Source organism: Chironomus tepperi, unplaced genomic scaffold (genome assembly GCF_022539635.2).
Source record: "Chironomus tepperi strain 1889 unplaced genomic scaffold, CSIRO-AGI_Ctep_v1 contig_385, whole genome shotgun sequence".
Classification (NCBI taxonomy): Eukaryota; Metazoa; Arthropoda; class Insecta; order Diptera; family Chironomidae; genus Chironomus; species Chironomus tepperi.
Window position 1 is genome coordinate 30,290 of NW_027226507.1, and position 15,701 is coordinate 45,990.

At 38.0% G+C, this 15,701-nt stretch overlaps 2 protein-coding genes and 1 long non-coding RNA gene across 3 annotated transcripts; all 3 read left to right on the plus strand.

The window, feature by feature from the left end:
* The first annotated feature begins 2,033 nt into the window (after window positions 1–2,033).
* Window positions 2,034–8,702, plus strand: LOC139096317 (zinc finger protein ZFP2-like). Its single transcript, XM_070648009.1, has 3 exons — window positions 2,034–2,368; window positions 6,709–8,117; window positions 8,408–8,702. The coding sequence occupies exons 1-3, from the start codon at window positions 2,215–2,217 to the stop codon at window positions 8,657–8,659; spliced, it is 1,815 nt and encodes a 604-aa protein (XP_070504110.1). The 5' UTR covers window positions 2,034–2,214; the 3' UTR covers window positions 8,660–8,702.
* Window positions 8,703–9,981: 1,279 nt separating this feature from the next.
* Window positions 9,982–10,878, plus strand: LOC139096318 (uncharacterized). The gene is made up of 2 exons (XR_011544964.1): window positions 9,982–10,090; window positions 10,162–10,878. It is a non-coding gene; the product is annotated as an uncharacterized lncRNA (long non-coding RNA).
* Window positions 10,879–12,396: 1,518 nt separating this feature from the next.
* LOC139096313 (adhesin Ata autotransporter-like) lies at window positions 12,397–14,212 on the plus strand. Its single transcript, XM_070648006.1, has 2 exons — window positions 12,397–12,554; window positions 12,626–14,212. The coding sequence occupies exons 1-2, from the start codon at window positions 12,538–12,540 to the stop codon at window positions 14,172–14,174; spliced, it is 1,566 nt and encodes a 521-aa protein (XP_070504107.1). The 5' UTR covers window positions 12,397–12,537; the 3' UTR covers window positions 14,175–14,212.
* Window positions 14,213–15,701: the final 1,489 nt, after the last annotated feature.

Consider the following 15,701-nt stretch of genomic DNA (forward strand, 5'->3'; position numbering starts at 1 on the left):
TTTTTGGAATATCACAAATGAAGCTACCAACATCCACAATTCCACGATTAATTCTTATGCTGTTTATCATATTTTGTCTTATTTTTCGGACATGCTATCAAAGTAAATTGTTTGAATTTATGACATCGGATATGAGAAAGCCACCGCCAAGTACTATTGAGGATTTGATTGAATTAAACTACACAATTGTGTCATGTGATCAAGGACATCAAGCTATACTCAAGAAAATCATTCCGAAACAGAGTAATTGGTAAATATTATTTTAACTTATCCTTCAACTGAACTCATTCTTTAACAGAACTTATCCTTTAACTGAACTTAACCTCAAATATAACTCATACAAATTCTGAAATCATCCTCAAACTGAACTAATTTTCAAACTGAACTGAATCTCGAATTAAACTGATCCTTAAGTTGAACTTAACCTCAAACTGATCTTAACCTCAAACTGAATTTAACCTTAAATTTAACAAAACCTCAAATTGAAATTAACCTTCAAGCTGAAATTGTATTCTTACTAAACTTGTTTTCAAGTCAAGCCTATCCTCAATCTGAGCTTATCTTCAACTTGAACGTATCCTCAAACTGAACTTAACCAAAAACTGAATTAACCTAGAAATGAATCTATCCTCAATTTGAACTTAACTGAGAAACTGAATCTATTCTCAATCTAAGCCTATCTTTAATCTGGGCCCATCCCTAAACTGAACTTAACCTCAAACGGAACTTGTCCTCTTACTAAACTTCTCCTCAAACTGATTTCATTCTTAAACTGAACTTATCATTCAACTAAAATTATTGTTGTACTGAACTCATTTTTCAACTATTCCTTTCCTCTAACTAAACGTATCCTTGAACTAAACTTATCCTCAAACTGAACTCATTCTCAACTTAAACTAACTTGTCAAAATTTCTTATCTTTTTTTTCAGGAAACACATCAAATTTGTCGATTGTATTTACTTTACTCAACTTTTCTGTGAAAACTATAACCAAATAAGTTCAAAGTTAGCATTTTTTATGGAAGGTTTACAGCATTTTGGACTTAGTTCTAGATGTCAAGGAACATCATCATTACTTAAAGGATTTCATTATGATCTTCCAATTCTAGCTTTACTCATCAATTACAATGACTTTATTTATGAGCATTTAAATGCATTACTTGAGAAATTAATTCCAGCTGGAATTCCAATGCATTTAATTAATTATCATATATGGATGCTTTATAAGACATACGTACCAGATTCTCATAATGATCCAAAAGTCCTGACACTCAATGACTTAATGTTTGGATTTGTTTTGTGGCTTAGTGCTTGCGGAATTTCTGTAATTGGATTCATGTTTGAGATATCAAAATTTAATGTTGTTAAATTATTTCAGAATTTTATTGGATTATTCATGTTTTTGAGAGTTTTACTATTAAGACTTAAAATTGGTGTTGCATAAATAAAGTGACCAAAATTTTGGGTGAACAGTTCAGTCATACATGACAGCTTATTATGATCAGGTGCCTTTACAATCAAGTTTTGAGACTTAGATGCCTTCAGGTTGGAGTTTTGAGGTTCAGGTTCCTTTACACTTACGTTTTGTGGTTCAGGTGCTATCACACTAGAATTTTTAAGGTTCAGGTGCCTTCACACTGGAATATTAATGTTCTGGTTTCTTCAAACTGAAGCTCTGAGGTTCCTATGTCATTATTCATCATAAACTAAACAGCAATTAAGAATTTTATATTGCTAAAATATACAATTATTCAAACAATTCCACATCATTGCCATCTTCTGCTGTGTGCTGTTTACCTAAGGAAGTTTATGTGCTGCTTATCTACCAAAATATTGCTGCTCTTTAGTTGAGTTTGAATAAGAAAAAGCTATTCAAAAAATGTGTGACTGAAGAACCACGGCATGTTGTGTCCAATGTCTCAAATCAATAACGGTTTTTTCAAATTCAAACTAAGTCGCAGCTACACAAGATCGCGCCAAAAGGGATTTCAAAAGATTACAAAATAAATAAACAAAAACCAACAAATGTTGTATACAAAATAAAAACTAAATTGCAAATATTTTTGAGATTTTTTACCGGACATCATCAAGTATTTATCATAATAAATGGATATACTGCAGACATTTTAATCAATAAGTTAGTCACTTATATATCATCAAAAATCACAAACTTTTGAGTAACAAAATAGACAAAAAAATAATTTATGTTGAATAATGGAAGTGTCGTACATAGAAATTAATGAGTGCTGTCGATGTTGCATGAATTACACTGATGAACTGGACAACATATTTGAATGCTTCTACAAAGAACTGCAACTTCATGAGATATTGAGTCTAATAACTGGACTGAATATTGGACTAGATGATGGTGAGTTTGGTGGACACTGAGACACTGAGACACTGAGACATTGAGACATTGAGACACTGAGACACTGTGACACTGAGACACTGAGACACTGAGACACTGAGACACTGAGACACTGAGACACTGAGACACTGAGACACTGAGACACTGAGACACTGAGACACTAAGACACTGAGACACTGAGACACTGAGACACTGAGACACTGAGACACTGAGACACTGAGACACTGAGACACTGAGACACTGAGACACTGAGACACTGAGACACTGAGACACTGAGACACTGAGACACTGAGACACTGAGACACTGAGACACTGAGACACTGAGACACTGAGACACTGAAACACTGAGACACTGGGAGAGACACTGAGACACTGAGACACTGAGACACTGAGACACTGAGACACTGAGACACTGAGACACTGAGACACTGAGACACTGAGACACTGAGACACTGGGACACTGAGACACTGAGACAACTGAGACACTGAGACAGAGACACTGAGACACTGAGACACTGAGACACTGAGACACTGAGACACTGAGACACTGAGACACTGAGACACTGAGACACTGAGACACTGAGACACTGAGACACTGAGACACTGAGACACTGAGACACTGAGACACTGAGACACTGAGACACTGAGACACTGAGACACTGAGACACTGAGACACTGAGACACTGAGACACTGAGACACTGAGACACTGAGACACTGAGACACTGAGACACTGAGATACTGAGACACTGAGACACTGAGACACTGAGACTGAGACACTGAGACACTGACACTGAGACACTGAGACACTGAGACACTGAGACACTGAGACACTGAGACACTGAGACACTGAGACACTGAGACACTGAGACACTGAGACACTGGGACACTGAGACACTGAGACAATGAGACACTGAGACACAGAGACACTGAGACACTGAGACACTGAGACACTGAGACACTGAGACACTGAGACACTGAGACACTGAGACACTGAGACACTGAGACACTGAGACACTGAGACACTGAGACACTGAGACACTGAGACAATGAGACACTGAGACACTGAGACACTGAGACACTGAGACACTGAGACACTGAGACACTGAGACAATGAGACACTGAGACACTGAGACACTGAGACACTGAGACACTGAGACACTGAGACACTGGGACACTGAGACACTGAGACAATGAGACACTGAGACACAGAGACACTGAGACACTGAGACACTGAGACACTGAGACACTGAGACACTGAGACACTGAGACACTGAGACACTGAGACACTGAGACACTGAGACACTGAGACACTGAGACACTGAGACACTGAGACACTGAGACACTGAGACACTGAGACACTGAGACACTGAGACACTGAGACACTGAGACACTGAGACACTGAGACACTGAGACACTGAGACACTGAGACACTGAGACACTGAGACACTGAGACACTGAGACACTGAGACACTGAGACACTAAGACACTGAGACACTGAGACACTGAGACACTGAGACACTGAGACACTGAGACACTGAGACACTGAGACACTGAGACACTGAGACACTGAGACACTGAGACACTGAGACACTGAGACACTGAGACACTGAGACACTGAGACACTGAGACACTGAGACACTGAGACACTGAGACAATGAGACACTGAGACACTGAGACACTGAGACACTGAGACACTGAGACACTGAGACACTGGGACACTGAGACACTGAGACACTGAGACACTGAGACACTGAGACACTGAGACACTGAGACACTGAGACACTGAGACACTGAGACACTGAGACACTGGGACACTGAGACACTGAGACAATGAGACACTGAGACACAGAGACACTGAGACACTGAGACACTGAGACACTGAGACACTGAGACACTGAGACACTGAGACACTGAGACACTGAGACACTGAGACACTGAGACACTGAGACACTGAGACACTGAGACACTGAGACACTGAGACAATGAGACACTGAGACACTGAGACACTGAGACACTGAGACACTGAGACACTGAGACACTGAGACAATGAGACACTGAGACACTGAGACACTGAGACACTGAGACACTGAGACACTGAGACACTGGGACACTGAGACACTGAGACAATGAGACACTGAGACACAGAGACACTGAGACACTGAGACACTGAGACACTGAGACACTGAGACACTGAGACACTGAGACACTGAGACACTGAGACACTGAGACACTGAGACACTGAGACACTGAGACACTGAGACACTGAGACACTGAGACACTGAGACACTGAGACACTGAGACACTGAGACACTGAGACACTGAGACACTGAGACACTGAGACACTGAGACACTGAGACACTGAGACACTGAGACACTGAGACACTGAGACACTGAGACACTGAGACACTGAGACACTGAGACACTGAGACACTGAGACACTGAGACACTGAGACACTGAGACAATGAGACACTGAGACACTGAGACACTGAGACACTGAGACACTGAGACACTGAGACACTGAGACAATGAGACACTGAGACACTGAGACACTGAGACACTGAGACACTGAGACACTGAGACACTGGGACACTGAGACACTGAGACAATGAGACACTGAGACACAGAGACACTGAGACACTGAGACACTGAGACACTGAGACACTGAGACACTGAGACACTGAGACACTGAGACACTGAGACACTGAGACACTGAGACACTGAGACACTGAGACACTGAGACACTGAGACACTGAGACACTGAGACACTGAGACACTGAGACACTGAGACACTGAGACACTGAGACACTGAGACACTGAGACACTGAGACACTGAGACACTGAGACACTGAGACACTGAGACACTGAGACACTGAGACACTGAGACACTGAGACACTGAGACACTGAGACACTGAGACACTGAGACACTGAGACAATGAAACACTGAGACACTGAGACACTGAGACACTGAGACACTGGGACACTGAGACACTGAGACAATGAGACACTGAGACACAGAGACACTGAGACACTGAGACAATGAGACACTGAGACACTGAGACACTGAGACACTGAGACACTGAGACACTGAGACACTGAGACACTGAGACACTGAGACACTGAGACACTGAGACACTGAGACAATGAAACACTGAGACACTGAGACACTGAGACACTGAGACACTGAGACACTGAGACACTGAGACACTGAGACACTGAGACACTGAGACACTGAGACACTGAGACACTGAGACACTGAGACACTGAGACACTGAGACACTGAGACACTGAGACACTGAGACACTGAGACACTGAGACACTGAGACACTGAGACACTGAGACACTGAGACACTGAGACACTGAGACAATGAGACACTGAGACACTGAGACACTGAGACACTGAGACACTGAGACACTGAGACACTGAGACAATGAGACACTGAGACACTGAGACACTGAGACACTGAGACACTGAGACACTGAGACACTGAGACAATGAGACACTGAGACACTGAGACACTGAGACACTGAGACACTGAGACACTGAGACACTGGGACACTGAGACACTGAGACAATGAGACACTGAGACACAGAGACACTGAGACACTGAGACACTGAGACACTGAGACACTGAGACACTGAGACACTGAGACACTGAGACACTGAGACACTGAGACACTGAGACACTGAGACACTGAGACACTGAGACACTGAGACACTGAGACACTGAGACACTGAGACACTGAGACACTGAGACACTGAGACACTGAGACACTAAGACACTGAGACACTGAGACACTGAGACACTGAGACACTGAGACACTGAGACACTGAGACACTGAGACACTGAGACACTGAGACACTGAGACACTGAGACACTGAGACACTGGGACACTGAGACACTGAGACACTGAGACACTGAGACACTGAGACACTGAGACAATGAGACACTGAGACACAGAGACACTGAGACACTGAGACACTGAGACACTGAGACACTGAGACACTGAGACACTGAGACACTGAGACACTGAGACACTGAGACACTGAGACACTGAGACACTGAGACACTGAGACACTGAGACACTGAGACACTGAGACACTGAGACACTGAGACACTGAGACACTGAGACACTGAGACACTGAGACACTGAGACACTGAGACACTGAGACACTGAGACACTGAGACACTGAGACACTGAGACACTGAGACACTGAGACACTGAGACACTGAGACACTGAGACACTGAGACACTGAGACACTGAGACACTGAGACACTGAGACAATGAAACACTGAGACACTGAGACACTGAGATTAACATTAATTCTTGATTCCAGGCTACCCACAATCAATCTGCGACACATGCAAAGACAATGCAATGCGAGCCTATGACTTCCGAGAGACCTGCATCAAGTCAGACACAGAGATCCAAGAGCTTAAAGACAATGAAGCTAAAATCGATGAAATCACAGAAACACAATCAATAATTGAGGAGACTCAGCAGGAAATCATCATCGAGGCTGTCAAAGACGACGAATTTTTGGATCTTCAAAAGAATTATTTCCAATGTCCACTTTGTCAAGAGGCATTTGAGTCATCAGAACAGCTTGCTATTCATGTAGCCAACAATCATCGTGCAGATGTTGAGAAAGTCGATGTCAAGCAATCCTCAGCAACAACAATCGGAAGGAAGTATGACTGTAAAATTTGTGGTAAAAAGTTTGAATCACCATGGAAGTTACGACGTCATTTTCTAGTCCACAAAGACATTTTAGATCCATCAGTACTTCCAAAATTTCCACCACGTGAATACAAGCATGAATGTCAAGAATGTGGCAAAAAAGTTGAAACTCCATCGAAGCTTCAACGTCACATGTCGGTTCATGACAAGAAAAGTCGACTTAATGGCGTCAATCAGCACCGACCATTTGGATGTTTAGAATGTCCTCAACGATTTTGGGATAAAGTTAAACTTGATAGGCACAGCTACATCCATAGTGATGATTGTGAGAATTCAAAGATTAAACATCCAGTTGGACATATGTTTACATGTGTAATTTGTCTAGCACAGCTGCCTGATTATGAGGAATGTAATGAGCATATGAAGGCACATCGTGAAGAATATGGTGAAAATTCGGAAGTAAATTGTCGACTGTGTAATCGTAATTATCCAAAATTAGCAAATGTCATTCGACATTCAAAGCTACATGCTGAAAATGCCACAAATCAGTGTACATTTTGTGGTAAAAAGTTTGGATTTGGTGATGATTTTATTGATCATGTTTTACGTCATAAAGGATTTAAACCGCACAGTTGCACTCATCCTGGATGTAAAAAGTCATTTATGAAGGCACACAAGCTACGACTACATGAGTCAACACACAATCAAAACTCATCAAAATGCTTCGAATGCGATAAATGTGATAAGAAATTTTCCGAAATTGAGTATCTTAAGAAGCATCTGTTCCGACACTTGGGCATTAAATCATTCGAATGTACCTTATGTCCGGCACGTTTTGCTGTTAAGGCTGGACTTGATTCACACATGACAACTCATACAAATGAGAGGAAATTTGCATGTGGCGAATGTCCGGCAAAATTTACAAAAATTCAAACTTTAAAGCTACACATGAAGATTCATAGGAATGAGAAGAGTTACTCATGTGAATATTGTAATATGAAGTTTGTGGCATCAGGTCCATTGAAACGACATTTGAGGATTCATACGCAGGAGAAGCCATATAAGGTGAATATCTTGTAGTTTTTTGTTATGGGGCTGTCCACTTGTTACGTACCTGAATAGGCATAAAGCATGCTTTTATGGTCTCTTTGCCAGTTAGGGGTGGCCGAATAGCACAAGTCGGTTAATCGATCCAATACCCAGCACTAGACTGGCATGATTCATACAAACCGAATCCGGTACCTTGTTGATCGACTAACCGATTTGTGCTGCTCGGGTTAAAGCTTTTAAAGGAATTACGATACGTAATAAGTGATCAGACCACAAAATGCCTTCTAAATTCCTTTCTTTTAAAGTGTGAGTACTGCGTCAAGGCCTACGCTCAATCCAACGATCTCATCAAGCACCTCAAAGTCCACTTGGGTCCAAATGTCTATTCATGCACAATGTGCACACAGAGCTTTGCTAAATTTAAACAACTTAAAGATCATCAAATGGAACATTACAAAAGAGACTCAAATTTATTGAAGGAAATAAGAAGGAAGGAGGAAATTCCTGAGGATGACATTGAGGATGATTACAATAATGAGAATATTGAGTATATGTAAAATATGAGAATAAGAGAATAAAATTAATTAAGTATTAAAGGAACTGAGCTATTATTTTATTATGTTGAGCATGTCATGTATCTTGTTATTATCCATTAGAGCAGTCAGCCTATCTGTAACTATCCACTGGGAGCAGACAGTTCACTATTTTTACAATATGCTCAATAAATGTCCATCCATAACAAATCCAACTCTCTTATCTAAATCTCAAGGGCCAGACACTCCAGTGGTACAGTACTGTACTTACTGTACTTTTCATATATGTACAGTAAGTACAGTAGGTACATTACAATACTTACTGTCCTTTCATATAAATTCAACAAGTACAGTAAGTACATTACTGTACTTTTGGAGTGTCTGACCCTTGCTAAATCTCGACAGTTTGTCCTTGAAAATCTGTTTCTGTCCGTCTGTTCATGTCAGTTGATGTCAGTTCATAGCCATTCATGCTTGTCGTTTCTGTTCGTATTTGCTCGTATCCGTTCGTTTATGTTTGTATCCATTTTTATCCGTTCTCATTCATTTGTTTTCGCTTGCATATGTTCGTAACCGTCAATGTCTGTACGAGCATTAATGCGCTAATGTCCGTCTTTATCCATTTGTGTTGTTTCGTTTCTGTTCGTGTCTATTCGTGCCAGTTCGTCTATGATCGTATTTGTTCATATTGATTCGTTTCTGTTCGTTTCCTTTTGTGTCCTTCCATAACCGTCAATTTAAGGACAAATAGTGAGAAGGTGTGACTCCCAAACCCATTCAAGCAAATTAAATATTCTTCTTATATTCCAGAGTCAGTCGGCGTTATTTAGTTGACATCAAAACTGTCTGGCATAAAAATATTAATTTTGTACATTTTGAGCAAATTTTTTATTCTTTATATCCAAATCCGATATTTTGTTGTATGTCACTTAAAACTGGATTATGATAGCATGAGCTAAGCTCAGGTATTAATAACACTGGCAGTGATGCTGACATGGCATGTTATTGATACAATGATACACCTGATATGGTAAGGTAAAACAGTTAATTTAATGCCTTATAATGTACAGATGATGATATTTTTATGTTGACTATTCTAGGTGCTGCACAGAAAAAAGTAATACATTTTAATTGTCAACGTCAATCACATTAGGGGTCAACAAAAGCATCAAAATAAATTTGAAATCCTTATCAACGCTTAAATTCTCGCTGGTTTATTCCACTCAGAATCCGGATTGAACTTATCAGCAGTTCCAATACTCTCAAAAACTAGTCGCGTGTATTTTTGGGAGATAATTTTTGTATAAAATCAGATTCTGTGCTGTTGTGGCTTCACATTCAAATCATCTGTCTTAAGTTGAGGATCATTCTGAAGAAGCTGTGAGCTGTGCCTTGATTTGGTCAATCCGGACTTTGTGTTGGACATAAAATTGTGAAAATGTTCAAAATAACTATGTGAGTAAAATTTGTTAATCTACTTCAGCTTTATTGATGCTTAATTGTCTGTTTTTAACTTATTCGACTAGATTGCTTCTGTGCATGACTTTGGCACTTCCTGGATCGTCACAATCAGCATCGATTGATTGTATGTATTCATTAAGTTATTGGAGCTCATTAGGGACAGTTTATCATTGCTATGTTCAAAATTCACTCACAATAACTTCACCTGATGCAGCACAAATTGACTCGGCGACTGGTAATCATTGGCCTGGCTTTAAAAATGACAAGGTTGAGGGTTTTGTTATTCATGTAAAAGGAGAAATTCATTTTTTTCCACACGGACTAAACAAAATCTTCAAGAACCTTAAAGCAATTATAATTGCCTCTACTGGACTTAAGGAAATTCATCAAAAAGACTTGAAACATTTCCCAAATTTAAAGTATCTTTCATTGAATGGACAGAACTTAGAAATATTGGAAAAAGATTTATTCGAGTTTAATCCTGATTTAAATGAAATTTATTTACATTCTAATAAAATTTCTCACATTGATCCAAATGTGTTTGACAAGCTGACTAATCTAAAGACTTTGACCCTTAGCTCGAATGTGTGTATTAACATGGATGCTGACAACAATCCAACAGCCCTTCAAAATGTCATTAAAACAGCAAAGGATAAATGCACAACTTCAGATTATTGAAGGAATTAGATCGGAAATTTGATGAAAAAAATTATTATGGCACTTAACATAAATGAATAAAGCACTAATAAAAAGTGCAAAATTTTGTTCGAATTTTCATTTAATTTTTTGAATTTTATTGCTTTTTTTTTAATTGTATTTAATAATGAACAGCTTTAATCAGCTTTAAAAAGGCACAATAAATTTATTGATCCACAATATTCAGTTGGAATTAATGTTTATAGAATTTAGGAGAACTTTGGATCACAATTTTATAAGCTTAGGGGTCATCACACGTGTTTTTAAATATTATCTGTTATTATCTGTTATCTGTTAAACACATGCTGTCAAGTACTGCATTTAGTCTAACCACACCAAGTTCCAACGAGAGGCTGGTATGAAAAGAGTCAAAATGAACAGGTAATGATGTGCTGGACATGTTATTAAAACAACTGAAGAAGCTTCATTAAATATGGTCCGACTTTATGAATGATAAAAGAGCCCGTGGTAGACCAAAGAACTCCTGGAAGGAAGCTATCGTTAGTGACAGCATTACATTTGATAAAGGGTATTGGCAGATTGAATACAGCGATAGAGTCATGAGTAATACTATGGATCACAATTGATATGTATGGTCAGTGAAGTAAGTAAGTAAGTAGAGTCAGTGATTAAATTATGTATTTATAATATAGAAGATTAGATTGAGTTGGGATAGATCAGGAATAATTTGAGTAAATAGAAATAATCTTTAAATTCATACAGCATTACGCAATTTAAATGATAAGAACAGATTATGGACATGAAATAAGATTGTCAATGTTATTGACTTATAGATGACTTTATCAAGGACAATAACAAAGTCATCATGTGACGGATCAGCTAAGGACATGAGTAACATTAAATCAGTCAAGACATGATGGATATGATGTCCTATAAATGGTTACCTACAAGTCGGAGACCAGGAATTCTTGTTTTAAGCATCAAATGTCTGTCTAATCTCAATCCTTAATTTACAGATGTACAACGGTCATTCCTCATCTTAATTAACGTCACACAAGTGGGAATCAAAGTAAAAAGAAGCATAACAAGCGATTGGACATGACGACATAGACACAATCATGACAGTCAACATTAAAGACAATTTAAATAAAAAATATGATTAATAAAGAAGCAGTCACAATCTGTGGATGGTCAATGGGTTCAAAAATGATACTTTACAGCAGTGTGGACAATTTGAATGATAAGAACAAGAGTGACGGCATCAAATTAGATTGAAAATATATTCAGGGATGAGGAGAACTAAATACCTATAAATGTACAGCATACCTGGCTGCGTTCCTGTTGTTATTTTGTTCTGATTACCATGTCAATGTTGTTAAGCATCAAAATCAGTCATATTTAAATAAATAAGTGATTTGACCCCAAATTGTGATCCATAAATTCATAAAAATTATACAAATAACCAAAGTCATCTAATGATTAGCAACAGCATCAAAATCAGCACAAATTTCTTATCAATGGTAAAATTCTCGCTGGTTTATTCCACTCAGAATCCGGATTTAACTTATCAGCAGTTCTAATACTCTCAAAAACTAGTTGCGTGTGTTTTTGGGAGATTATTTTGTATAAAATCAGTTCCTGTGCTGTTGTGGCTTCACTTTTAAATCATCTGTCTTAAGTTGAGGATCATTCTGAAGAAGCTGTGAGCTGTGCCTTGATTTGGTCAACAATTTCAATTTATATCCTGCATTTGGGGACTTTGTGTTGGACATAAAATTGTGAAAATGTTCAAAATAATTATGTGAGTTAAATTTGTTAATCTAGTTCAGCTTTATTGATGCTTAATTGTCTATTTTTAATTTATTCGACTAGATTGCTTCTGTGCATGACTTTGGCACTTCCTGGATCATCACAGTCAACATCTTTTGATTGTCAATATGTATCAGCTAGATGGGGCTCTTTAGGGACAATTTATCGTTGCGATGTTCAAAATTCAGTCAGAATAACTTCAACTGATACAGCACAAATCGATGCGGTGACTGGCACACATCTGGCTGGCTATAATAATGATAATGTTGAGGGTATACAGGTTCATAGTAAAGGACAAATTCATTTTTTTCCACGCGGATTAAACAAAATCTTCAAGAATCTTAAAGCAATTTTCATTTACACTACTGGACTAAAGGAAGTTCATCAAAGTGACTTGAAAGATTTCCCAAATTTAAAGCATCTTTCTTTGACCAAAAATAGTTTAGAAATATTAGAAAAAGATTTATTCGAGTTTAATCCTAATTTAGAGAACATATATCTAAATTCTAACAAAATTTCGCACATTGATCCAAATGTGTTTGACAAGCTGACTAATCTAAAGACTTTGTACCTTAGCTCAAATGCATGTATTGACATGACTGCTGAAAACAATCCAACATCTGTTCAAAATATCATCAAAACAGCAAAGAACCAATGCACAAATTCAGATTATTCAAATTTGGAGCAAAGCGTCAAGAACTTCGAAGCTGAATCTTCAGCATTAAGTTCAGAACAATTCAAGGAAAAACTGGAAAAATTGGAAAATGAAGTGAAAAATTCAAAATTTCCAATTTTCTTCCGAGACAAACTTCTAGGCATAAGAGCTGATCAAGTCAAAAAGGCACAACAGGAAGCCAAAACTCCCACAACCACAACGGAACCAACAACAACAACAGCAAAAAGGTCAAAACTGGAGACATGCTCAGCACTAGAGTCCAAAGTTGACAAAATGACTGAAAATTTGACAGATTTGATGATCCTTGCTACAAATGGAACCGACACTCAGAAATGTGCAGCACTTATCAACGAAAATTTCACAAAAATGAGTCAAAATATCGCAAAAATTGATGAGAAATTGAGTGGAACTGCTGCACAGGTAAACAACAGCCAATTCGATGCACTGAAAGATGACTTAAGGACCCAAATTGGAGACATCAACACAAAAATGAGTCAAAACATTGCAAAAATTGATGAGAAATTGACCAAAACTGCTGCACAGATGAACAACAGCCAATTTGATGCACTGAAAGATGACTTAAGGACCCAAATTGGAGACATCAACACAAAAATGAGTCAAATCATTGCAAAAATTGATGAGAAATTGACCAAAACTGCTGCACAGATGAACAACAGCCAATTCGATGCACTAAAAGATGACTTAAGGAACCGCAATGAAGACATCGACACAAAATTGGAAATTCTTGATGAAAATGTTCAAAATACCAAAACAGCAATGCTCAGAGAGATCCAAAACATTAAAAATGCAGCCACGATTGATCATGCTGGACTTTTATCATCATTAAGATTCAGAACCGACAAGATTGAGAAGGCAATGAAGGAAATGAAGGAACAAAACCAAAAAATTATGAAGGCACTTAACATTAATGAATAAAGCAACAATAAAAAGTGCAAAAATTTGTTCAAATTGAATTTTATTCCTTTTTTTTAAATTATTTTTAATAATATCTAGACAAAGGTCACACTGCCTAGTCTGCTTTGTTTGGCTTTTCATAGGCAATGCCTAGACAAAGTCAAAATCTACCATGGTACAGCTAGGCACCTACCCACAGGCACGCAGGGCTTATATATAATGCTTGAAAGACCAAATCTTATGAGCCTGGAGTCACTGCAATTAATAATCTGTTGCAACACACCCTTTAGATCTGCAGTTTATAGTGGCATCTGAACCAATAAATAGATTTGAAAATGTTAATTTGACATGACCTGAGATTGAATCCAGGATTTTTGTCATGTAAGACCAACGCTCTACCATTTAATCCACTGAAGGCATTTGACCGCTTTATGCTGATTTAAGTCAAGTTATATATAGAGTCTTGATAAGGTATTCGATGCGGAACACATGCTGTCACGTACAACACCTGAAGAAGCTTCATTAAACATGGTCCGACTTTATGAATGATAAAAGAGCTAGGATTTTCAATTTTTTTTATTAAATATTCAAATTTAAAATTGATTTTTTTTTTGCAAAAAAAATTTAAACCTTAACTAAAATTTTTCATTAGCTCTACTTTTTGATTAAAAATTGTAAATTTTGACTAATAAACGTTTAAAAATCTTTTTTTACACATTTACAATATCTTGTTGTACTTATTCAAGACTGGTACAAGACAGATACTAATCCAAAAACAAATCATAGTCATTTTCATTAGATTAGCTATTTATCAACTGATTAACAGCAATTTTTCTGTTCATATAGAAATGTTAAAATTTGTCGGGATTAGGGTTTGGAATACCGGTACTGATTGGAATCAAATACTGATATGCAATACCGATATTGAATACATTTCAATACCGGTATTGAAAATCCTAGTCGGAATTAACACCGAATATGAAAGCCTGGAATCTGTCTTTACATATGAATCAATATGAACTTGAAACTTATTTAAAGTGGAGCTAAATAAGTCAGTTTTTGAATTAAATTCATTTTCAAATAGCAATTCAACCTAAATTTAATTCCAATTTAGTTATTTTCAGTTGTTTTGAGCCGTTTTAAGTATAATTTGTTACTGGATTTTGAGTAAATTATAATATCAGTATCAATCCCGGGATCCCGGAATTTCCCAATACCAGAATTTCCCAATACCAGAATTTCCCAATACCGTAATCCCGGGATTGAGATTTTGGTCCGGTATTGAAATCCCTACCTGGAAGGAAGCTGTCGTTAGTGACAGCATTACATTTGGTAAAGGGAATTGACAGATTGAAGCCAGCGATAGAGTCATGAGTAATACTATGGATCACAATTGATATGTACGGTCAGTGAAGTAAGTAAGTAAGTAGAGTCAGTGATTAAATTATGTATTTATAATATAGAAGATTAGGCTGAGTTGGGATAGATCAGGAATAATTTGAGTATATAGAAATAATCTTTAAATTCATACAGCATTACGCAATTTAA

Coding starts and splice junctions, on each gene's coding strand:
- LOC139096317 (XM_070648009.1), top strand. CDS start 2,215: ATGGAAGTGTCGTACATAGAAATTAATGAGTGCTGTCGATGTTGCATG. Junction 2,369..6,708: donor GAATATTGGACTAGATGATG/GTGAGTTTGGTG, acceptor TCTTGATTCCAG/GCTACCCACAATCAATCTGC. Junction 8,118..8,407: donor CGCAGGAGAAGCCATATAAG/GTGAATATCTTG, acceptor TTTCTTTTAAAG/TGTGAGTACTGCGTCAAGGC.